Below are 24,166 nucleotides of genomic sequence, written 5' to 3' on the forward strand. Positions count from 1 at the left end.
AAAAAAGAAGAAACAGACTGAAAAATTATATTTGTGTGACCTCCAACTTACTTTCCCTCAATTTTTGATGTTTAAGTAATGACTTAAGTATTGCAATAAAGATAACACCAGATTTTTTGTCTGTAAGTTTTGCAGCTTTCTCTGCAGGAACGTAATAAAACTTTCAGCAAAAAAAAATTTGAAATTCTGAAAATTGTGACTTGTTATCAGGATAATATTTAGAACATATAGTTCATATTCTTAACTGAAGTTCCTCAAAGTCAGGCTTTCCCTTACACTTTTGATAAAAACCACAATGCTGAGTAGATCATTTTACTCAAGCTGCAAGGTGTGAGAAGAGCCAGAATTGATATGTAATTTCAAGAAACTGATGTGAGTGTAAAAAAAAAGAAAAAAACCAGAAGTTCCCATTTAGAAACTAAGTAATACTAATTACACTCAAAACCCCACAAAAGTTATAGACAACCTGACTGAAAAGCTCTTTATATGTTCTCAACACATTTAAAATGATTGAAGTGTTCAATTTCATTTGAAATTGCTTTGGCTCCAGGCTACAAAACACATACTGAAGACAGATCACCACCGTGAACAACGGTGTCCTATAACTTGCATTGGAAAGCTCCAAAGGACTAGGTTGTTTCTCCCCACCGCACAGAATGAAAGATTAACCATCCTCCTAACCACTAATACAACATATAAAGCAGCTCGAAAAGCAAAGACTTTATCTAGTAAAACTAGTTTTCTTGAAAGCAACCAGGAAAGACAAACTTATATATTCAGATTTTAAATATTGTTACTTAACAGGCAAGGAGACTTCACCCAACCACTCTAGGATTATTTTTCAGAAGCAAGTTCTGCAAAACTTGTATTATATACCACGAAAAAGTAAGTCTTAAATTACTACCACTATACCCACCTGCTACTTTAAAAGAAGCTAGCTTTTAAGAACAAGCAATATTCTTCGTCTCAAGTTCAGCACATAAACAATTACAACTGCACAAACATATCTGGTAAAATTGCAACATAACCAGTGGCAGATGCTTACCAATGCACACATCTATCTTGCCCTTGATAGCAGCTTCATGCAAAGGAGTGTAGTTCCAATTGTCTCTGGCATTTGGGTCGGCCCCTTGACACAGTAACAGACTGACCACTTCAGCGTGACCAAAGGAGCAGGCGTTGTGAAGGGGGATCAGCCCTCCATCATCACGGGCATGAACATTGGCTCCTGTCTGTAGCAAGTGCTCTACAACATCCTTCCTTCCAAAACCTGTAAGAGAACATATTTCTGTTCATTTGCCTGGCAAAACACGACAATGTTCAAAACTGTTAACTGTTCCATTGCACAGGTACCAAACTACATTATTCATGTCCTTCTTACACTTTTTAGTTCAGTTCACTGTGAAGTGGAACTATACTCACCTGCTCCAACAACAGCTGGACAATTCACTTACACTCATGGCAGAGATGAGCTGTGTTGTATTACAATTACCTGTCTGGCTGCCACTCTATCTCATTAAGAAGTTTTACAATAGGCTTGCCATTCTTTTTCAAGAAAAGCTTATTATGAATTTTTAAAAAATATATAATCTAAATGTAACTAAAGCAAGCATCTTACATACTATCTCTTGATATAGCTCTTCATCTAGAAGAAAACCTCACATTAATAAACCCTGAAGGACAGTTCCAGTGCTCAAGCAGAACAACCTTCTCTCAACCCAAAATACGTTCTTACTCTTTTACAGAGTCTGACAACTTCCAACTGATGGATGACTCGAGGCCTCAGCTGGGGCATAATGCCTCAGGAAGGTCTTGGCCTATGCACATACCCTCTGTTATGACCAGGGAAGACACCACCACAAAGTCAGCATTATTAAACTAATACACTTCAAAATTTGGCATCACTATGCCAGGCCCCAACACCTTTAGCCTCTTGTCTACAATGAAACCTGGAAAGGGTTCCACTGCCCAAATCTGTTCCCTATTGCCCCAAATGCCTTAGTACAGCAGTCTCTAAACTTTTAATTGCACATGCTATCAGCAAAAAAAATTATAAAGTCACATACATGCAGTGCTGTACTGTTGCATAGATTATAAACATGCACAAAAATAGAAACTTTAAAAGGCTGAGATAAAGATAAAATAAAAGCTGGTTTTAAATTCCCATTATATTTATTAACAGTACAAGATATATTTTCTTCCTGCACCCCAATTAAATATTTTGCACACTCTACTTTGGAGACCACTGCCTTCTGCTTTAGAGGATGGGGGGAAAAAATCAAGATGGACAGTTTGAACTAAAACACAAGTGTTCATTTTTATACTAGGTTGTATCTCAAAGGCTGGACTGCATTTCTTATAAACCTCAGGGCTAAAAGTAGTATCACTGCAGATTTTAAAAGAGTGTCACTTCAAGAGTTATTGTGTCTTTTGGTAATCATCTATACCAACCAACTTAGGTATGTATGAACTCTGTTTATGAAACAGTTGAATTAAATGTCACAGCTTATAGATTGTATTAGTGCACAAAACACTCTCAAAAACATAACTAAAGGCACCGTGTCAGTTCTGGAAGACATAAACCAAGGGGTGCAAAAAAGAAGCTGTCAGTTCTCCTCCAGATGGCCATGTAACACAGCACAGCAAAATGCTGCTGCAGCAGTGACAGAAATGGTTCTCAAAAGTCAGCGCCCTCCATCAAAGGCAACAACTCATGCACAAAGACCTCTCAAATTGGAATGTTTTACCCCAGAGCTGCAGTCCCTGAACAGGACCTCCATTTCAACGAATTAAGGCCCCTTTTTACCAGAGCAGTGCACCAGTTACAGCTATGCAGACATGTAACTTGGAATTAGCATGCTTTTCCCCCACAGTCCATACGGCAAGATCTCTAAGCCAGATCTAGCAGCTTTGCATCCACATCAGCTTATCCAGTTGAGGTAAACGTTGCAACTTGACATCCAGCGTTCAGTCAAGCTGCAGGCTGGCCTTTCTGCAGGAATTTACACTGTCTCCTCAGTGAGGCACTGAGTCCTTCAACACACTTTGAAGGACAGAAGTTTTCTAGAAGCTGACTAATGCAGAGCCAAAACAAAAAAAAATGCCCCTTTTACCAAGGCTTGAGAATTCTGACAACAGTTTAACAAAATCTTTACATCAGCCTAAAGAAGTATTCTTGTATAAAACACAAACGAGCAGATGGAAGAAGCATCTGGGGAAGACACCACGGATACAAACACAGACACTCACGTCTAGTAGAGACTGCAGCAGTTCACTCCTCGGTTAATCCCGTGAGGTAACACAGATCAGGGGCTCCAAACTAGTAAGTCCAGCCTGGTTACTTTTCAATCTCTTTAAGCGGTCCCCCATTCCCACTGTACAGAGCCCTCAGCTGCTTCAGCAGAGATGCTGGACCATTACAAGTTAGCACGCTGGTCTCTGCTCAAAGTTGTTTTTCTTTAATACATGGGGCTAAACAGCAGTTCAGCAGCTGCTCCACAAGCAGCTGAGTCCCAAAAGCTGCATGGAGGGGCCCACAGACTGACACCCCACTCAGCAATACAATTTTAGTCCGCTATTGCAGATGAGTCAAAGCTTTCTGGTACATTATATAGAGATCACTGCACATCAGAAATTTCACTACAGAAACGGAAGCATGTGAATCAAAACTAGTATTATTAAAATTATTTATCATGACAAAACTGCTACCGGAAAACATATTTTTCTTAACTGAACCACCAGCAAGGCCACTGCTACTGTAAATCACTGCAGCTTCTACCATGAAAACTTTTTATTTGTTTGTTCCTGTTATAAAGCAGTCAAGGAACTTCACCTGTAAGTCTCTAAATAGAAACTGACAGCTTAAATGGGTGCAACAGCAAACAAAGCATATCTGTTCCCCGAGTAAAGCTAACAGGCCTGGGACATAAAGAACAAGAACTAAACCCTTGAAGTTCCCACAGTCATACTGTTTGTTTGACTGGAAAAGGAAAATTGAGTTAGACAAGAATTAGGAAAGGGTGCTTTCAACTAAAGAGTGAATCAACAGATTTTATTAGCCTTTAGTTTTTATAGCTGAACTACTACATGGCTAGGCTTCGCGAATGAAGATTTGAGAGGGGCTCTACCCACGCTTGCTACAATAGCTGAACTATTAAAAACAGTGCTGAAACCACCTAAGCACTTGGTTTACATGTACCTCTTGTCTCTCAAGGAAAAACCATCAGACTATACCTGAAAATCAAGATTCCTTTTCGAACTGTTTGGTGTTGTAATTTTCAGGACTACACACATACTTCTTCAAGGTATTGCTGGACATGGAGTCATTGATAAGAGTATCTTTGGAAATGCCAGAAATAAATACCTTACTATTTTGGTGAATTGCCTCTTCTGTTCAGTCCTCAAAAAGCACTGTGAGGCTGTAAAGGCTACTGTGATTTTATCCCACCATACCATCCACCTTTCAGAGAAACAATTATGGGAACACCTTCCCCACCACTATCTGCAAACCTAAGATGTTGAATTGACAAAGTGCCAGAAAGTCTTTAAAATTATCAATTACCCAATCTGATAAAGCAGTTGTAGTTATGAGAACTCCCACAGTGTCGGGGTCATCTTTCATTAAAAAAAATAAAACAAAACACATGCAAACCCATTTGTGACAGATGAAGCACATACGATTCAGTTTAAACTGAAGCAACTTATGTGTTGTTATTTAGGATGAATTTAAAGACACTACTCTTGCATATTTCCATTGCAACTTTAATTTACAAAGTCTAAGGAAGAGTTCCTAAGAAAGGACCTGCAATCAAAGAACCCAAAAGACAAACAAATGGTAGATTCCTACAGAAAACATCCAAAACCAGAGAAACCACAGAGGAGTCCCATTTAAAGGGCCAGCATGCAAGCTTGTTCTGATGAGATTCACCTGTGAGGTTCAACAGCACACTCATGGACAGGGTCTCTTATCAGCTGGGCTGTTTCACACAGGTAAAAGGCACAAGCGGTGCCCTCATTTTAGCTTCTTTACACAATTCAGAATTCTCAGGCAGGTTGTAGTACCTCAAAAAGCATTGTCCAGGAGAGAAAGTAAGTAGTAATCCCATTACAAAAAGGCAGCAACAAGAGAACATCTGAAATTTAAGGGTGAAACAGTTGCCAGCCAAACCAAAAAAAGGGCAAAAATTCAGATTGACTGACAGGCTCTTGATTACTCCAGTCATCTCACAGAAACAACTGACAACTAAGGCTTAGTGAAAGCCAGGAGCTGGACATAGCTAAGACAGTTTTATATAAATTAAGAGACAGACTCAACAATTCAGAGAAAACACCACTTAACTAGTTCTCTGCCAATGTTGTATTATTGTCTTTTTTTATCAATTTCAGCCTAAAGTGACAGGTACAAATTGGAAAAAGGCTTTAGTTAGCAAACTGGCAGCTTGAAAATTAAGCTAAATAAAACTTATAAAAAGCCATCAGACAAGATGAACACTACTTACTACTGCTGCCATGACAACACATCCTGCTCTTCCATCACAACCTGCTCTGAGACCACAAGCTTGTCATGTCCCATCTCGTGGCATGGAATCAAAGGAACAAAAGGCAACAGGCTGAGCAGGCTGAATGACTGATGGGAGAGGCAACACAAGGAAAGTAACCGGAGCACCAGTTGATACCCTCTGTTACGCACTCCTATTAGGGCTTCCACCTTAAACCTCCCTTCAGTTAGTCACAAGCTTTCATATGGTAACAGTTTGCAATCTATTTCTAATAGCCTCAAAAGACACAATTCCTTGCCCAATTTCAAGACTCATTTTCAGAAAGTTTGGTAAAAAAACCCAACCAAACAAATAGATGAACGTCCCTCTAGAACTGAAAGAATGCTCTTTCCCCAGTGAGCATGAGTAGTCAGTTTGATCAGTTTAAGTACAGCAGTACTGCTTCATCTGCTGCCCAACTACTCTCACTTGATCACAAACACAGCACGAATTCCTCCAAATGCCAATTTCAACCTCTGCAAAGCTGCTGTTATGTGCAGAGTTTGACTTACGACACACAAGATTTCTAATTCTCACCAGATATTTTTCTTTTTCCTTTCACCTGCTTGGTCTTAAGAACACAATTACTCCAAAAGGAGTTAAGTTTCACAAAAGTGTAACACGCTTGTGTCCAGCACACCTGTAGGTATTACTGTGACCTTAAGCAAAGCAGGAAAGATGCTCTTATTAAACATGACCCCTCTTGTCAGAACACTAAACAGAGCTTATATGAGAACACAAGCCCTTGAAGTGGAAGAGAGTGTCTTAGAGACACACGACCTTTTGAGACAGAACACAATTAAACTGAGTGATTTAATTAGGTAAACTAGAAAGCCTTTAAGCTCGGGAAAAGGGCCAGCTGGTTCATTATTACCGAAGGTCTGAGATTTTGCATTTATATCCTCTTGTAAATTCCTTCAAAGGATTTTTAAATGGGAAGGAGACACATTGCACAAAGTATTGGAAGACAACTGAAGAGAACAAGTTATTAGTCACAGATGAAGCAACCTGAACTTCCCACAAAATAATACACTTGTGACACTAACAGAGTTCAAGTATTACAAATGCTACAAAAGCCACATTTTATCTGAATTCCGAAGTCAAGGCCAGTAATTCATCCCTTCATCTTTTTTCACATGAAAACTGTATATTTTGCGGGCTCTGATCCTGAAAGACTGCCAGGATGATTCCTAATTGACTACATGATTTGCATTCTTCATTCTGTCCATATGAATCCAGATGAAAATTATTAACCCTGTTTTAAGTTGCATAATTTTATGGCAGAATTAACCAGTGACTTAGCTTTACAATTAACGATGTTGAGTAAGGTCAGACCTCTCCTATGGGGAGGATGCATCAGATAACTGCAACAAGCTGAGTCAGAGAAGTTCAAGAATGGTATCTCAAGCAAGGCTTTCAGGGTTTTTAAGCTAATTTGTTGCACATTGCACTACAGGTGGAGTGATAGATTCAGGTGTCTCTGCATAGATTGAGAGTGTGTAATATCAGCTACTTCTTGCCATTTCCTGGCTCTTCCTCAAGGAATACTCCATAGTCTGTTATATCAATTCTGCCTCCCCAGCTGATTATCTCACTCTCACACGTCGAAGCACCTTGCATTTTTATCATTAACAGCTTGCTAGTTGACAAATCAACTTGATCAGTTCTCTTAAACTCTGACCACTGACTGTTTCCCAATCCAAGTGAGATCCCTTTGCCTTCACGATTAGAGCTGTACACTCTAGAAATTTTCAAAGGAATGGTTATATAAGCCAGCCTTCACAAAAAGTTTTGACTTCCAACTGTTATTACTAGTGACATCAAAAGGATGCTTACAGAAAACTGCTCTCCCTGAACAGCTTTTTGCCACTACTATAGATACAAGTAAAAAGAAAACAAGGTTTTCTGTGCATCACTGATGTTCTAACAAGTCACCTTAAATCAGGTTTCTCCAAGCCTGAGCCTGATACTGCCAAGTATCACTCCACTCTTTGATCTCAGCTCCATATCTTCCAAAAGCCACTCCTGGAAACTTTCACCTCTTCCTTAGTACAGAAGTGGGTATTAAGCCACAGTTCGGCAGTTACTCTCTACATTAGTACTCTCTATATCCTTGGGTTAGATACTAGAACAAGAATAACTGTAAAGATAAAATAATGTGTTGCACAAGAACTCGAGGGGGCTAACTTCACGACCAAAAAGAAGTTGAGCTTCTCATTAAATGGGTGTGGAACTGGACAAACTTATGACTGTGGCTATATGAAGAAACTGGTTTGGACTCAGCTCATTTCTACCACGTCCACCCACCTAGTCATTTCTGAAAGAGATGCTATTACTAATGACGTACCAGCAAGGACTAGGCCTAAAAACATATGAATCAAGGTGTCAGCAGCAAATACATATATATCCTTTTGCAGGGCTAAACCCTGTTTCAGAAGGGAAGAAGCAAGTCTGTTACCAAGCTGGCTTCAGGAAAAAGCTGGGATTTCAGACAAACATTTCACAGGAGTTCTCCCTATTCAGGCATATTAAAGGTAGAAAAGTCAGAGAAAGTCAGCTTTTGTACGTGAGTGTTATGCATGGAGGATGACACACAGAGCCACGAAAGCATCACTGCCAACCTGCTTCAAACACAGTGGAGCAATACAGGCACCCCAACTCGCAGACCACACAATGACCCACAGAATCCGGATCTAGGCTGAAAGTGAAGTATCCCACACAAAGTATTTCTAAGATGTGGCACATTATCACATAGGCTGAAATCATCCAACCATTCTAAAAGTCAACAGCATTTCCCCAGAGGGGAAAAAAAGCTACCTCCACATATATACAGGACAACCAAATCATTTGGTTATCCAGACAAAAGAGGTATTTTGTCAACTATGTAACAACAATATCATCTTATGCAGGATTGGCACGACAAATTTTTTTCAGCTATTGAGGGGCATATAATACAGTAAACATTTTCATGATCTGGTGAAATAAACGATGACAGTTAAGATCTTTCTCAAGGAAAAGAAGTAATACCTCTTTAGATCAAAAGAGTGCAGTGGAAAGGCAAGGGAGTGATATGGTTTGCCTCATTCAACCCACTTTGGAAAAGAGAATCATTAAGCAGAACACAGGATATTCCAGTGAAGAAGGTGGAAAGCACAAGAGGAAACAAGCTACTTTTAATACAACTCCAATTATTTAATGAACTCCTTACCACAGGATGAGCTTCTAATAACATGTCGAAACTGGGTTTTGCTCAAACAGTTGCTGAGCTACGAACTGCAGGAAGAGTGCTCAGAGAAGTATCATATGAAGAGAGCAAGTGTTTAACTCTTCCCCTGACATCTGCTTTCGGCCACCAGTATGGACAAAACACTGAGACAAACATAACTTTTTGTTCATGCCTAGCATAGTTGCCTTTTTTTTTTTTTTTTTTTTTGTAGTTATAAGCAGGCTAGTTTTCATTGAAATAAACTGAATACAAAAGCTATGCATACATTAATACGGCCACTTAATTTCTTTCCTTTTTTGTGTTTTAATTCACTCAATCACTTCCAAGTGTAGAATCTGCTTCGTGGGTGCTGTTGGACAATATCCAAAGCTTGCACTGGTACCAGAGACTCAAATATCCTGCAATCCACACAGCAGTTGACACAGCACTAAGTTTTCCACTTTCCAAGCACATCTAATTCTGTAAAAGAAACCCTCGAATCACTTGCAAAGGAAAAGCTGAACACCACACATCCTGAAAGACAACCAGAACTTCAAGAGATGCTCTGCTAGAATAACAGTCCAGCTGGAGAACGAAAGGAAAACGATCCTTTGTTCAACCTCTTTCTGCTTGCAAGAGAGGTCTATAACACCCTGATATGGCCTCCGTACTAATTCCTGCTAAGCAAAGCAGGTCAGTTTTAGCCAGCACACTACCTGACATTTCAACATGGAGCTGAAAAGTTGATTCCCCTTTACTCAAATCACTTGACAATTCAGATAACCCAGACAATAAAAATGTGAATAACACTGTTGCTTCAACATCATGTGGCCATGCACATTTTATCTAGAAGTGAATAATGCACAGATGGTTCCAGCTTCTAGGAACAGCTTCAGGTCTAACCCCAGCTTTTAAAATAATTGACTACAGATATTTCAATTCTCACCTTAACCCAGTTTATACACGTGCCAAGGATTCTGAACACTCTCAAAAGTCATCCCTTTTACAGTCCTTCTACCATGAGAAAGGATATAAGAGTGATTTTGAAATTAGAAACCTCAAAAAGTTCAATGGAAGCCTGACCTTAGTACTTTTTACAAGAAACTAGAACTGGAGAAGTTGTCCTTCCCTATTACAGTAAAAGTAACTTAACAGCCTGGCACTGCTGCCAAAAATGACCTCTGAAAAAAAACAGACTGAGCTGAGTGGGGAGAAGTACCTGGGGGAGGGGGGAAAGAAAAAAATAAAATCTATCTATCCCTAAAATTGGGAAATGACAAAGAAATTAGAAGAATTCCTCTTTAACAAATCTCAAGATCAGAAACGAAACTCTACTAAAAGAGTTTAGCTTTAAGAGGTTTGAAAAAAGCAGTTTAAAATATGACATATTGTACTCTGAACCTCCCGTTCCCCTAGTGAAGGCCACACAATTCACAGCTAGGTACAGCTCATAAACATGAGCTATCAGCCAAAACACAGCTTCGTACACAGTAGATTTCTATGCTCAAAACCAAAGAAGTTTTATTTTCCTTTTTGCCAACAAAGGAGATGAAATCAACACACTGCATTATTGGTAGATGAACACTGCCTAAAATCAGTTGCATTCAAATAACATGCTTGCTTACAGGCCTTTCCAAAATACAGGACCTCAAGATCTCTGTGATAAGAAATCTGCCTAATACTATTACATGTCAAATCCACTTGGATCAGACATGACCTGATTTGAGATAAAATAGTTATCTAAGTCTCTAAATCTAGAAAAACAGATACAGGAATTTGTTAGGTACAAGAACTTCACCTGCTGTTTTCCTTAATGCTACAAGGAATCACCTTCCACTGCTATTACAGTAACATCTTATTGACGCTATCAACTTTCGAAGTCTTACCCCCTTAAGTTTTGTCCCCTTTCTTCCCTAATGAAAGTAGAAGTTACCACTGCAGCTTCAGCACTACAGTCTGTACTAGCATGGAAGTTACAACCTGAGATCTCAGAGTTTTAAGGGAAGCAGCAAGGTCTCAGTTGAAGACTAAATCCAAAACAAGCAGAACAGAGTCAAGCCTTCCAAAACATTGAGAACTTCAGGTGCACACACGCAGTTGGTACCAGCATTACTGTTCCATGGTTCACCCAAATTAAGTCCATCTCTGAGCCCCAGAAGTTCACTATATTTTAAACTCCACTTGCATAAGGCCATGCTTCACGGGTAGAGCTCAGGGATGAGAGAAGGAAAAGGAAATAGCTCGGGACCAAAAGTTCCCTTAGGGGCATTGTGAAATGCCACTTGTACTTTGAAAACAAATGAAAACAAACCCATACAACCTCAGAGAGCATTATCTGACTGATAAATTGTACAGTACCATTTAGATTCCAGGCAACATCACGCCATAAAATGTTCCATTTTGTTATTGATTTCAACACAGTGTTTTAGACGCCTATGCCAGCATTTAAGTACTGACCACTCAATACAGTCTTATTACCTTAATTTATGTGTACTGCTGCACCACTTAAAGCTCAAACAATATCTGTGCGCTTCAGTACATAAGGTCTCGCCCTGTGGCACACATCAGAAAGCCCTCAGCCCGACCACAGACCTAGTAGTTGTACAAGTCCTGAGTTAGGGCTGATGATTTAAAACACCCTCCTCGGTTTACTTTTATTGTGAACTCTGTGTGCCTTGTCCTCTCAGTGAAGATCATGCACCTTGTAAAAAACGTTCTTTTTATGAATTACATTAACCTGTAACAGCTTTACTTGACAACTGGTAATATTTACTTCCCGGTAACCTACGCTGTTGGACATCACTGTTTAAACTGCTTTTATGACATTAATTCTGATCACAATAACTTTTCTGCACAAAGAGGCATATTATTTTCTGGACACATCTGTAACTTTTACTAAGTTCAATTGTTCCACTTCATCTCTCTCCCCAGCCCACTCGGGCCACTAGATATGCAGAGATCAATCAGCAGCTATACCCAAATGGAAGGAAAACAAGTTACAAAGTACAAGACATCAAAACTTCCTACCAAATCCACGTGCATCGCAGGGGTCCCTGAGCTGCTAAAACATATATGAAACCCTTACTTGGAGTCAACTCTGTCCTGGATTTGTTCCTCACTTCCTAAACCCACGTGCACAAGTTTGCAGCAGCCCGCGTGTCAAACACAGAGAACACCGTCCACACTTTTAAACCATATGGTCTCTTTACGTCTCCAAGATCTCCCCCTCCAAAGGAAGGAGATTTAACAGCCACCCCCCCGCAGCCCGTAGCGAAACGCCGTCGGGGCAGCGAGTGTGTACGCTCACACTCTTCTCCCAGCTCAGGCTTGCGCTCTCCCAACAGTCCTGGGGAACCAGGTCGCGCCGGGCCCTCCCCGTCCCGCCCGCTGTCACGGCCCCGGCCCGGCGCGGGAGGCCCCGGTACCCACCCGCGGCGAAGTGGAGCGGCGTGGACTTGCGCCCGGCCATGTCCTTGGCGTTCACGTTGCCCGTGTCCACCAGGCGCTTCACGCGCGTCACGTCCCCATTCCTGCAGGCCTCCAGCAGCTCGCGGAACGCGCCGCTCGCCGCGCCAGGGCCCGCCGCCTCGGGGCTCTCCGCCGCCGGGCTCGACGCCGCCGACGACGACGCGGACGAGGAGGAGGAGGACGAGGAGGAGCCGCTGGAGCTGCTGCCCGAGCCCGGCGGCGGGCCCGGCACGGCGGCGCCCGCGCCCTCCGAGCACTCCGCGGCCGGAGGCCGGTCCGCGTCCGGGGGCGCTTCGCCCTCGGGGCCGGCCAGACTGTGGCGCTGCGCGGCCGGCGCCAGGCTGGGGCTGCGCGGCGGCGAGGCGGCGGCGGGTGGCGGGGAGGCCGGCCCGGGCGGCGGCGGCGGGTGGTGGTGATGGTGGTGGTGCTGGGAGCGACGCGGCGGCACCGCCGCCATCTTCGCGCCGCCCCGCCCCGCCCGCCCCGTCACTGCGGCAACGGCACCGCCCCGCCCGCGCTTCCGCCCCGCCGCCAACCGCGAGCGCCGCGCGCGGACGTGACGCCCGCGCGGGGCCCCTGGGGCGGGGGCGCGGTGGTGGCGGTGGCACCGCCCCGCGAGGGCCGCGCCTGCGCCTGCCGGGCACTGCCGGGCACTGCCGATAGTGCTGCCTCTGCCGGGCGCTGCTATCCCTGCCGGGCACTACCGTCCCTGCTGGATACTGCTGGTCCTGCCGGCCACTGCCGGTCCCTGCCGGGCACAGCTATCCCTGCCGGGCACTGCCGGCCCCTGCCAGTCCTGCTGGGCACTGCTGGCCCCTGCCGGGCACTGCCGTCCCTGCCGGGCATTGCTATCCCTGCCGGACACTGCTGGTCCTGCCGGACACTGCTGGTCCTGCCGGACACTGCTGGTCCTGTCGGCCGTGCTGCCCCTGCCAGGCACTGCTGTCACTGCTGCCCTTGCCGGCCGCAGCGCTCGGTGCCGGGCGGGGCGGGCGAGCCTCAGGGGCGGCCCCGGCGGGCAGGGCGAGGAGCGGCGGTGCCTGCGGAGAACACCCTGTGGACATGAGGCAGCTCTCCTCCGGCTGCGACTCCTGGGTGCGGGCAGCTGCTGCTTCACAGCCGCCTTATCGTTTAATTTCACAGCTCCGAAAGGGCTTTGCGAGCTGATCGCAACGCCCCCTTGTGTCAGATCCAAGCTCTGCGAGATATTTAAGGGGCACCGGTACGCCCCCTGTTCAGCTCACCGCTGGCTTTCCACGGTTTGTGTTTCACCATCCAGCTGCTTTTGTGGCATCAGTGAACAAACAAACCACGTTTCTTTACGGGTCGTGCGGGGGATGGGTGGGTTACCCGGCCCCCATGGGGAGCCAGCGCTTGTACCGGCGCTCGCCACCCTCCCTGCCCGGCAGGCAATCTAGTCGGCAACTTCATCGAATCATAGATTGTTAAGGGGTTGACCTAGACCTTAAAGATCATGCGGTCCCAACCTCCCCTGCCATGGGCAGGGACATGTCCCACTAGACCAGGTCACTCAAGGCTTTATGCAACCTGGCTTTGAACGCTGCTTTGTTCTGGTTACAGCACCTTTCCCAAAGCCAGCAAGTGATGGAGTGAAACCAATGGGAGAGCAAGCTGATGGAGAAACCTAAATGCAGCTTGGCAGTTCTTTAAAAGTTTATTAGCTAAGCTGAAAGGCCACTTCTTCACTCATTTCAGAGAAGAAAGCAGCACTGGCTTTGAGCCCATTCTCCAGAGAAAGGCAGTCCCTGAAAAGCCACGTAGAGCAAACGGCAGAGAGAGCCAAGTGGGGAATGCTCCATCTGCTCAGAAATAACAAAGTGCAGAGTTATGGAACAGGAAGCCAAGGGTAGTCAGGCAGAAGGTGACTGTAGTGCTGAGGGTAAGAAAGAGAAATGCAGGGATGTTGGAGACTGAAACAGCCCCTTAAGGCCCTCCATGGCATGAACTGTATGGGCATAACCAGCAGCATTTAAATAAGGATTTTGTTTGGATTTGGAAAGCAGCAGGAAACTGAGACCAAAGTTCTCCTGGCGTACTGGTATCTAGGGAGGATATAAACACCAAGTATGGTTTAAGTCAGAAAGCCCCAATAATTGTCACCAAGAGATCTCCAGTTGACTTACCTTAACTCTAATCTGTGAGCAAAAGGAGATTCCACTGACGGGAATAATATCAACAGCAACAATTTCTGGAAAATTTTCTGTGCACCTAGTGGGGCAGCAGCCACGGGTCAGAGAATGGGGAGAGTGATGAGGAATTCCTGTTAAAGGGATTGAATATGGCTCAGGCCAGACAGCCTCATCCTAGCAAACAGATCTGCTTTAGTTGTTTGGTAGCAAAAAGGCCTTAGGAAGTATTTGTGTAGCACTATGTGACATGCTGAAGAAGCGCTGACCAAGTCTAATACTGGGAGCACAGAAAATCAGAAAACTGGAATTCAGAAGAAATTAGGATCTGGTCTAGGCCTACTAAGCACCTTTCTGCTGGTGATGAGAAGGTAGGCATGAAATCAATCCCCATGACTAGTGGAGCAGTAAATGAAGATCCACTTAAATGTGCCCAGCTCAGTTCTTGTTTGTGCCATGACTTTGAAGGCATGGGCCTTGACCAAGCACTGAGAGAGCTCAGCAAGATTTCCCTGACACCTGAATCTGGACAGCTGCTGCTTCACAGCCGCCTTTCATTTCAAAACTCCAAACGGACTTTGCAAGCTAATTGCAACATCCTTTTTATCAGAACCGAGCTTTGCAAAATACTTAAGCAGCCAGAGCATAAGTATGCACTTGTTCAGCTCACCGATGGCTTTCCACAGGTCACATTTCACCATCCAGTTGCTTTTGTGGCATCAGTGGCAAACAAATCACATTCGTTTACCCCGTCTGTATTTCCCATAAACCAATGCTACAGGCAGCAACACTTTTATGAAATGTATCGGTACATAAACACTTGTTCTACTTCCTGAAAGATTTTAATATAAGCAAGTAATATTTTTAAGATTTGGGATTCATGTTGGCCTTAGAAATTCATTGCTGGTTGTAGGATTGATTAGGAAATGCTATGCTCTGTGTCAGCCTTTCCTGAAAGCTGTGAGCAAAAGGCCAGAGAGTGTTTGAGCAACCTGATCTAGCTGAAGATGCCCCTACCATGGCAGGCGGGTCAGACTGGATGATCTTTAAAGGTCTCTTCCACCCCAAACCTTCCTGTGATTCTATGAAAGCTGTGCCTAGGAAGGTACAAGACAAACATTTAGGATTTAAAGTATGAGACCTATCTATGAGAAAGTGGGGCCTGGCTATGGATTTCATGGGGTGTGATGCCAAGTGATTCTGGAGATGCACCTCCTCTTCAGACTCCCACCTTTGGGTCGAGATCCCTATCCTACTGCAATCCCAAATTTCCCGAAGCTTCCATCCTCCTACCTCACATGTACAGCAGCACTGCTCCCTTCCAGAGAGATGAGGCAAGCAGCAGTGCTGTTCACCTCAGCCCTTCTCTTTCTTCTGCCCAAAGCATGTCCAGGATCTCTTCAAGTGCTGCCATCACCATTTGTATTGGCTCGGTATGCTTTGGGGTAGATTCATAGCATTCCTGAAGAAATGCTGGACAAAACAGTGTGGAGAATGCAGTTCTGGGCAAAATTTGCTCAGAGTTTCTACTTAAGGTTGAGAGGAACATGCAGAGGATCTTCAAAAGCATTCCATGAGCCCATTGCTTGTTCCCTGGCCAGCCACCGAGCCCTTGGAAACATGACTTCTTCAACTTCTGCTGAAGCAGAAACCAGAGGTTTTTACCATCTGGCCTGTGTGTCTGCCTGGTATAGAGGGCAAACATTCCCCCGAGGAGATGCCAGCCTCACTCGGCACTGCTGCCAGAGCCCGTGACTTTTGCACTGTCCCACAGTGCTCTCTGCACCCACCTGCCACAGTGGCTTGATGTTTCTGTTGAGCTGATTTAGGTTCATGTCCTGTCACATGCACCTGATTACATTTGCACCTCTTGTCATGCAAAGCCCAGAGTCAGGTTCTAAAATACTGTAGATAACTCAGTGTCTTTTACCTGACCCAGGAGGAAGGTGCTTTAGATAGAAGTCTTATTAATGATGCAGCTGCAGGGCTCAGTAAAGTGGAGGCACTTCAGATTTCATCTGAATAATTAAATCCCATCAATAGGACTTTCCAGGACCACTATTTAAAATTAATAACTTCAAATGCAATTCTGGTGTATAATGGAATCCACTGAAATAGGATTTGGTTTTTGGTTTTGTTTTTTTTTAATATAAAATGCTTTATAGCTTTCCTGGCAATTTTACAGCCACCTGCCTCTCAGCCCCAGCTGATGACAGCTAGAACAGGGGCTTGGGGTCATTTCTGAATATTTTTAACCTACAAAAAATATGAAATGGCACAAAACCCAGCATCCAGCATGCTGGTGCTCATGTTTAATGGACTTCTAATAGGCTGAAAGGAAGTGAGGAAGTCTTGTTTGGAAAAATATGTCTCCTCTGCCTAAGAAGATGGGAAGACAAGGGGTCATCTAGGTCTGCACCAAAAGCCAGTTCTCTTTTCTGAGAAATAAAATCTTTCTTTTCCACAGAAACTGGGTCACATACAACTGGCAGCTTTAACTGTGGTGAATGTGTTGAAGAAGCCAAGGGACAGCATCTCTAGTTGATACCATCACAGACTGCACACTCGAGAGGGTATAGTGGGATAAAATGTAAGGTTCATATGAAAGTACCACAGCTTTCCTCTTTGGACAACCTTCAAGCAGCACTGGGGACATCTTTGTGCCGCATGCTGTTCATCGTAGTTTTTCCAGCATTGCTTCATTCACCACCTTGAAGAGCTTATCAAAGTTTGATTAGTTCTGCATGACTTTTTTCCTCCTCTTCATTATGCTGGGGAGGCATTCAGTTCCTGCTGCTTTGCATATTTTGTGATAGGAGGGTTGACAGTCAAAACTTTCCCTACTTAGGGAAAAAACTTTCCCTGTCTGTCCTTGCGTGCTGCCAGAAAGACATGTTTAGTATAGGTCATGACCTCTAATAGCGGGCAAATGGAGATAAGCGCTTCTCTCCCTGGTGTTTTTCAGCTGGCTGAGCCAAACAGCTGCTTGAAGCATCCCTGGTAGAGGGGCTTGTCCAGTTTTCCTGTGGGAAATGAGGATAATGCAGTGGCAGCCTTTTTGGTCACATTTGCTGCAGATCATAGAGCAACTGGGAGCCTACCCTGGCCTTAGTGAGGATCTGCAGTGCCCCTGGGCACCATGGGGTGGATGGCCCCCAATAATGATACTGCTTTCTCTGTCTTTACCTGCACAAGGCACCGGAAAGAAGAACATTGGATGCAAATTTGAAACCAGGGTCAATTTTCCCTGCAGAGACCTCTTATTTCTAGAAACACTACCTTGATTTAAAAATGTGAGTTTGATAGCAGCAGGCTGGGTGGGTTTGCATGTAGAGAGGTGGAAATGAAACCATCAACCTGGTATCACAAGAGCAATTGGGCAAGGGGGTGGGAGAAGAGAATGACTCTTTCCCAGTGAGGAATGAATGTGCTACTTTTGAAATGGGTAAGGAGAGTGCTCCTTTTGGTACACAGAGACAGGCTACTTCCCATGTGATCTTCAGAAAAGCAAAGACACAAAAACCGGGTTAGCCCAAATAAAAGATGTACTGACCCACTGCAGGGATGCTCTGAAAATAACTGAGTGCAAGCCTGGAAACTAGTTCTAGATGGGCACAGTTTAGCAAGAGGCCATGAAGTATCTGTTTCCCAGAGCCAGGATCTGACATCAGTCACCCAGGAAAGATGGGAAGAATTTTATCCCACAGGTTTTGGCCCTCTCAGCAGAGCCTTGCGGACCATGAATATCCCTGCACACCTGTTCCCCTTGGACCCAAGAGGCCCTGGAGCCAAAACATGAACCCAGATTCCAGGATTGCCTCTTCTGGCTTTGAATTTGGGCAGCTCCTGATTCCTGCTGAGAGATGAGTTTTACCTTCACACAGCCAGACTTTCAGTCAGGCCTGTGGGCTTTCCTTGCTGTTGTTTGTATCCTTTGTCTGGCTTTACCAGTCAGCACTGCAAGTTTTTCACTATGCAGATGATGTGCTCAGAAAGGTGTTTAACAGAAACCTGGTGAAAGTTTTTTAGGACTGAGAGGGTCTGAAAAGGTTATTTTATCACTGCTCATCTGTTACTGATGGGAAAGACAGGAACTGAATCTGAGCCTTTGCAATCTTGTAGTTTTAGTAATTTGTAAATTTAATAATTTAATGTGGTGACTGTGGCTCAGCACCAGTTTGGTTCAGCTCTCTCCTCCATCCCAGGTGGGAATACACAGGGCCATCCAAAACGGAAGGTATCGTTCATGTGAGAGCTCTCCACAATAAGGAGGAGAATAAAGGCTGTGAAGCTGGTTGCCCTGTGGACTACTTTTCATTTAAAATGCTTTTTTTCCCTCTTTGCGGGTCTGAAGTAATAGCTTATAGCATGCTTTAATGATATAAGGTGACAAGGTCAGGGGAAGCAAACGCTCTCAAGCTCCCAAAGCAAGCTGGAGTATTCAGTGCTGCACAAAGACAGTGACGCTTTAAAACCTCTCAACGTTTGGTCACGGTGCATCGCTGGCAGTTGTAAAGGTAAAGTCACACAACTCAGGAAAGCTGACTGTCCATAGCCTCCGTCAGCCTGTCTCGCTGTGAAGGGGCTCTGCTTGCCCCCTGTAGCAGCGGTGGAAATTTCCAGGTCTATTTCTCCGACCCCCTGGAGCAAAGCTTGGCTGAGGAACCTGCAGAAGGCAGTGTTCAGCGTCTGGCCAGATGTACGCAGCACAGGAAACAAAGCACGGCAGGAAGGTGGCAGAGTTGCTCCGACTAAAGAGAGGACTTACAGGCATTCACACTCTCCCAACACGGAAACACAGTTATTGAATGGGAAGGAAGGTTAATCTCGTTTTTCCGCTGCGCTGCACGATAAAAAATCCCCTTCGCTTGGTGCAAAAATGACGCGGAGCAACACAACAGCTTTCGCCGTAACTGGGCGATGAGCTGTGCCGAGCCGGGCGGCTGGCAAACCTCTCAGCAAGCCCAGGGGCAGGGAGAGACCCTGGGGGCGGCAGCTGCTGTCACACACCGGGGGTCCGGAGAAGCTCCGGCACCGCCGCCTCTGCTGCCCCGCTGCCTTCAGCGCCAGGCGGGCTCACCCACCCCACCGGGGCTCCCGAGGGGCCGCTTCCTTCTCGGGCGGTGCCGGGGGCAGGAGCCGCGGGCTGAGAGGCTCAGGCCAGCGGCAGGGACCCTGTCTGCTGGGAGGAGCGGCCGGTGCCCGGCGGGCAGGGGCGGGCTGTCCCCGGCGCGGGGGCGGTGCGGCGCCGCCGGGGCCGGGCCGTGACCGCGTCCCGCCCCCGGCGGGGCGGTGGCAGCGGCGGCGGCGGGGCGTGCGCGGGGCGGCGCGGCGGCAGTGCCGGCTCGGAGCCGCGGGGAGCCCCGAGCCCGCCGCGGCGGCAGCGGCGCGCAGCGCGGCCGCGCCCATGGCGAGCAGCAGCGGCGGCAGGTAGGGTCGGGCGGGGCGGGGGCCCGCTCCCCCGGCCATGGCTCAGACGGAGCCCCCGAAGGCGGTGCGGCTGTGGCGCGACGCCGCCCTGCGCGCACTGAAGCTGCGGGGCGGCCCCGGCGAGCCCGAGCCTGAGCCCGAGCCGGACGCGGGGCCGCCGGGGGGGCCGCCGCCGCCGCCGCCCCTCGCCGCCGCGACCCGCCGCTCGCCTCCGGCGGCGGCGCTGGGGGAGCTGGAGGCGCTGAACCTGAGCGGGCGGGGGCTGGAGGAGCTGCCCGAGGAGGTGGGCGCCGCCCTGAGCGGGCTGCGGGTGCTCAGCCTACGGCGCAACCGGCTGAGCCGCCTGCCCGCCGCCGCCCTGCGCCACCTGGGCCGCCTGGCCGAGCTCGACCTCAGCCACAACCGGCTGCGGGGCCTGGGGGACGGTGGGGCGCTGGCCGGGCTGCGGGGCCTGCGCAAGCTCAGCCTCAGCCACAACGAGCTGGGCGCTGAGGGCCCGGGGCTGCCCCCGCGGCTCGCCGAGCTCGGCTGCCTCGAGGAGCTCGACCTCAGCTTCAACCGCCTGCGCCGCCTGCCCGAAGGCCTGGGCCGCCTGCGGCACCTCCGCACCCTCGACGTCGACCACAACCTGCTGCCCTCCTTCCCTGCCCCGCTGCTGGAGCTGTCCGCCCTGGAGGAGCTCGACTGTTCCGGCAACCGCCACCTCGGGGCCCTGCCGGAGGGCATCTCTGCCCTCCGCCGCCTCAAGATCCTCTGGCTGAGCGGCACCGGGCTGGCGGCTCTGCCCGAGGGCCTCTGCCAGCTGAGCGCCCTCGAGAGCCTCATGCTGGATGGCAACCGGCTGCAGGCCCTGCCTGCTGGCTTCGGCAGGCTGCAGCGGCTCAAGATGCTGAACCTCTCCTCCAATCTGCTGGGGGAGTTCCCCTCTGCCATCTTGGCGCTGCCCAGTCTGGAGGAGCTCTACCTGAGCCGCAACCAGCTCACCCTGCTGCCCCCTCGCCTCTGTCAGCTCCACCAGCTCCGCACCCTCTGGCTGGACAACAACCGCATCCGCTACCTGCCTGACTCCATCGTGCACCTCCACAGTCTGGAGGAGCTGGTCCTGCAAGGCAACCAGATCGCCATCCTGCCGGAGGGCTTCGGGCAGCTTTCCCGCGTCACCTTGTGGAAGATCAAAGACAACCCCCTCATCCAGCCCCCCTATGAGGTATGCATGAAAGGCATCCCCTACATCGCAGCCTACCAGCAAGAGCTGGCCCACTCCCAGCCTGCCCTCAAACCCCGCCTCAAGCTGGTTCTCATGGGCCTAAAGGATGCAGGAAAGACCCTGCTGAGACGATGCCTCATGGAGGAAGATGGGCAGAGAGGAGATGCAGGCTCCAGCCTGGAGGCAGGGAGCACCCAGCCCAGAGGGTTTCCTGGGAAGCATCAGGACGTTGGGAAAGTGCCAGTTGGGTGTTGCCCCTTCCCTGAGCTTCAAGACGCTTCCTCAGCACGGGTACCTGTCATACAGCAGCTGGAACATCTCTCCGTTGAGCAGCAGGACGTTCCTTCTCATGCCCCCTCTCAGCGAGTGAAAGGGCAGAGACCATGCCCTGCACCGTCGCTGCCACCAAATGCCCCCAAAGTACCATCAGGACTAGGACTGTCAGGAGGCAGCAAGGGCATTGAGGTGATAGACTGGACAGCAGACGCAGAGAGGGGCTTGACATTCATTGTGTATGAGCTGGCAGGGGATCCAAGTTATGATGTGATCCAATCTTTCTTCCTCTCTCCTGGAGCCTTGTATGTGCTGGTGGTGAATTTGAGTGCCTATGTCCCCCAGCACTTCTACCCCTCTGTGGGCTATTTCTTGCACTGGCTCAGTTCCAAGGTGCCCCGTGCTGTGGTGTGCATGGTGGGAACCCATGCTGACCTCTGTGCGGAGCGGGAGTTGGAAGAGAAGTGCCTGGACATCCATCACCAGATTGCTCAGCAGGAAAAGAGGGATGCTGAGGGACTCCAGAGCTTAGTCCAGCAGGTGGATGAGGCTCTGGGGCAGGACTTCGACCTGCGCTGCTCCAGCCCGCACGCTGCCTTTTACGGGGTCTCAGACAAGAACTTGCGGCGAAAGAAAGCCCAGTTTCAGTACCTTCTTAACCACCGCCCACAGATCCTCTCTCCAGTGCTGCCTTTCAGCTGCCAGGACCGTTGCCAGGTGCGTCGCCTGCGGGACAAGCTCCTCTCGGTGGCTGAGCACCGGGATATCTTCCCAAACCTGCACCGGGTGTTGCCCAAATCCTGGCAAGTGCTGGAGGAGCTGCACTTCCAGCCACAAGCTCAGCAGCTGTGGCTTAGCTGGTGGGACTCGGCCCGGTTGGGCTTGCAGGCCGGCCTGACGGAGGATCGGCTCCAGAGTGCCCTGTCCTACCTGCACGAGAGTGGGAAGCTGCTCTACTTTGAGGAGCACCTCACCTTGCGGGAATACGTGTTCCACAATCTGCCACGGCTCATTGACATCCTCAATGTCTTCTGCCAGCGGGATGCCACTGTGCTCCTCCAGAAGCTGCTCAGTGACACCCAGATTGACGAACTGAGGACCACTCAGCTCCATCATTACGTGGAGGGCTTCTTGCTGCATGGCCTCCTCCCTGCCCATGTTATCCGTCTCCTCCTTAAGCCCCACATCCAGAGCCGGGAGGATCTGCAGCTCATCCTGGATCTGCTGGAGAAGATGGGGCTGTGTTACTGTGTCAACAAACCCAAACGCAAGCCCTTAAATGGGGCGGCTGCTTGGTACAGGTTTCCCTGCTACATGAAAAACGAGGTGCCCCATGCAGAGGCGTGGATCAACGGCACCAATCTGAGCGGACAGTCCTTCTTGGTCGAGCAGCTGCAGATTGAATACAGCTTTCCATTCATTTTCCCACCCGGCTTGTTTGCACGCTACAGTGTCCAGATCAACAGCCACGTGGTTCAGCGGTCAGATGGCAAATACCAGATTTATGCCTACCGGGGAAAGGTGCCCGTGGTGGTGAGGTACCGGCCTGCCAGGGGAGCTCTGCAGCCAGACACTCTGTCTATTGCTAGTCACGCGTCCTTACCAAATATCTGGACAGCTTGGCAAGCTATTACGCCTTTAGTGGAAGAACTGAATGTCCTGCTCCAGGAATGGCCGGGCCTGTACTACACTGTGCACGTCCTCTGTTCAAAGTGCCTTAAAAGAGGGTCATCCAACCCACACACTTTTCCAGGTAAGGCACAGCCCAGCTTGCCTTTCATCTCTTCTGGGTCTTCTCCCCTTCTAGAAGGGTGTCTCACTGTGTCAGCCTCCCCTTTTTTTTTTTTTTTTTTCTTTTCTCTCTGCTATAACTCCTTTCCCCCATGATTTGAGTCATGAGAGAAAATATTAGGGTAGCTCCAGGGAGACAGGCTTAAAATAACCCTATTGTGAGATGAAGCGGGTGTTACAACCCCTTTTGTCTGTGCCTTTTCTCTCTGCTTTTTGGGGTTTGGCCCTGAGACTTGGTGGTGCCATTGTTGAAAAGGCACTGACCTGTCCTTCTCCTTGTTTGGATTCCTTTGAATGGAACTGTGCTGGGTCGTTTTTTTGTTTTGTTTTTTTTTTCCTAATTCATTTTACCCTGCAGCTTCCACTTGGGACTATTTGTAAACATGGATGGAGATTCCCAAAAGATCGTAGGTTTCCCCCACCCCCTCCTTCAACCCTCCACCCCCAAAACCTGGCCTGTCCTGCAGCCTCTCTGAATGCAGGAAAGCCCCTCCTGGTGCACAATGGGTGTGTTGGTCTCCATAGCCCCGCTTTCTGGTATCTGAGCCCTGTCTCCAGCAGGAAGCATTCCTCCCCTAAGAGAGGGGGATGCTCCATCTTCTTTGTTTAAGTGTCTCACCTAGAAATTATTCCGGGACTGTGCCTTATGGAGCTATTATTGAGAGCAATTATTTTTCTTCCACTCTCCCCTAATCTAAAAAAAAAATCATAATCTCCTTCCTCTGGAATGTGACTAGTCATGGTGCTTTTTAAAGCTCTTGCTTCTAAAGTTGTGGTTTTTACTGGTGCTGTTTTCCAGCAGCATCTGTTTTACTCTGTAGGTGTGCAGGTACTGCCTCCTAACCAGTGTCCTCCTTTCTCCGCTTGGCTTTGCTCTGCGGCTTGTGGGGGCCATGGGAAAGGTTCTTTGATGTGTAAATTTGCATGAAATCAACACACACTCTGCACTGTAAGCAGCGCCTCAGAAATACGTATTTTTACACACACATACATCCATGTTGGAAGTGTGTTGGACATTATTTACAGGTAGCATGAAATTGTGGGGGGAACTGCAGAATGATTTGAGTTAAAGCAACTAGTGATGCTGAATTGGTTCGCAAGCAAATGT

At 47.7% G+C, this 24,166-nt stretch overlaps 2 protein-coding genes across 3 annotated transcripts in view; one reads left to right on the forward strand and one right to left on the reverse strand.

Annotated features, from left to right (window-relative positions):
- Window positions 1-316: 316 nt before the first annotated feature.
- LOC114061373 (poly [ADP-ribose] polymerase tankyrase-1-like) lies at window positions 317-12,667 on the reverse strand. Its single transcript, XM_027891815.1, has 3 exons — window positions 12,172-12,667; window positions 1,046-1,270; window positions 317-321 (listed from the first exon to the last, which is right to left on the reverse strand). The coding sequence occupies exons 1-3, from the start codon at window positions 12,665-12,667 to the stop codon at window positions 317-319; spliced, it is 726 nt and encodes a 241-aa protein (XP_027747616.1).
- Window positions 12,668-19,768: 7,101 nt separating this feature from the next.
- The window catches only part of MFHAS1 (malignant fibrous histiocytoma amplified sequence 1), a 35,283-nt gene continuing 30,885 nt past the window's right edge, over window positions 19,769-24,166 (forward strand). The window contains exon 1 of one of the 2 annotated variants that reach the window (XM_027891843.1): window positions 19,769-23,020. In XM_027891843.1, coding sequence (XP_027747644.1) covers window positions 19,825-23,020 — 3,196 coding nt within the window. In that variant the 5' untranslated portion in view covers window positions 19,769-19,824. The remainder of the gene's footprint in view (window positions 23,021-24,166) is intronic. The other variant, XM_027891842.1, reaches the window with a different exon arrangement.

Source organism: Empidonax traillii, unplaced genomic scaffold (genome assembly GCF_003031625.1).
Source record: "Empidonax traillii isolate 1590-97213 ecotype Southwest subspecies unplaced genomic scaffold, ASM303162v1 scaffold331:size1191723, whole genome shotgun sequence".
Classification (NCBI taxonomy): domain Eukaryota; kingdom Metazoa; phylum Chordata; class Aves; order Passeriformes; family Tyrannidae; genus Empidonax; species Empidonax traillii.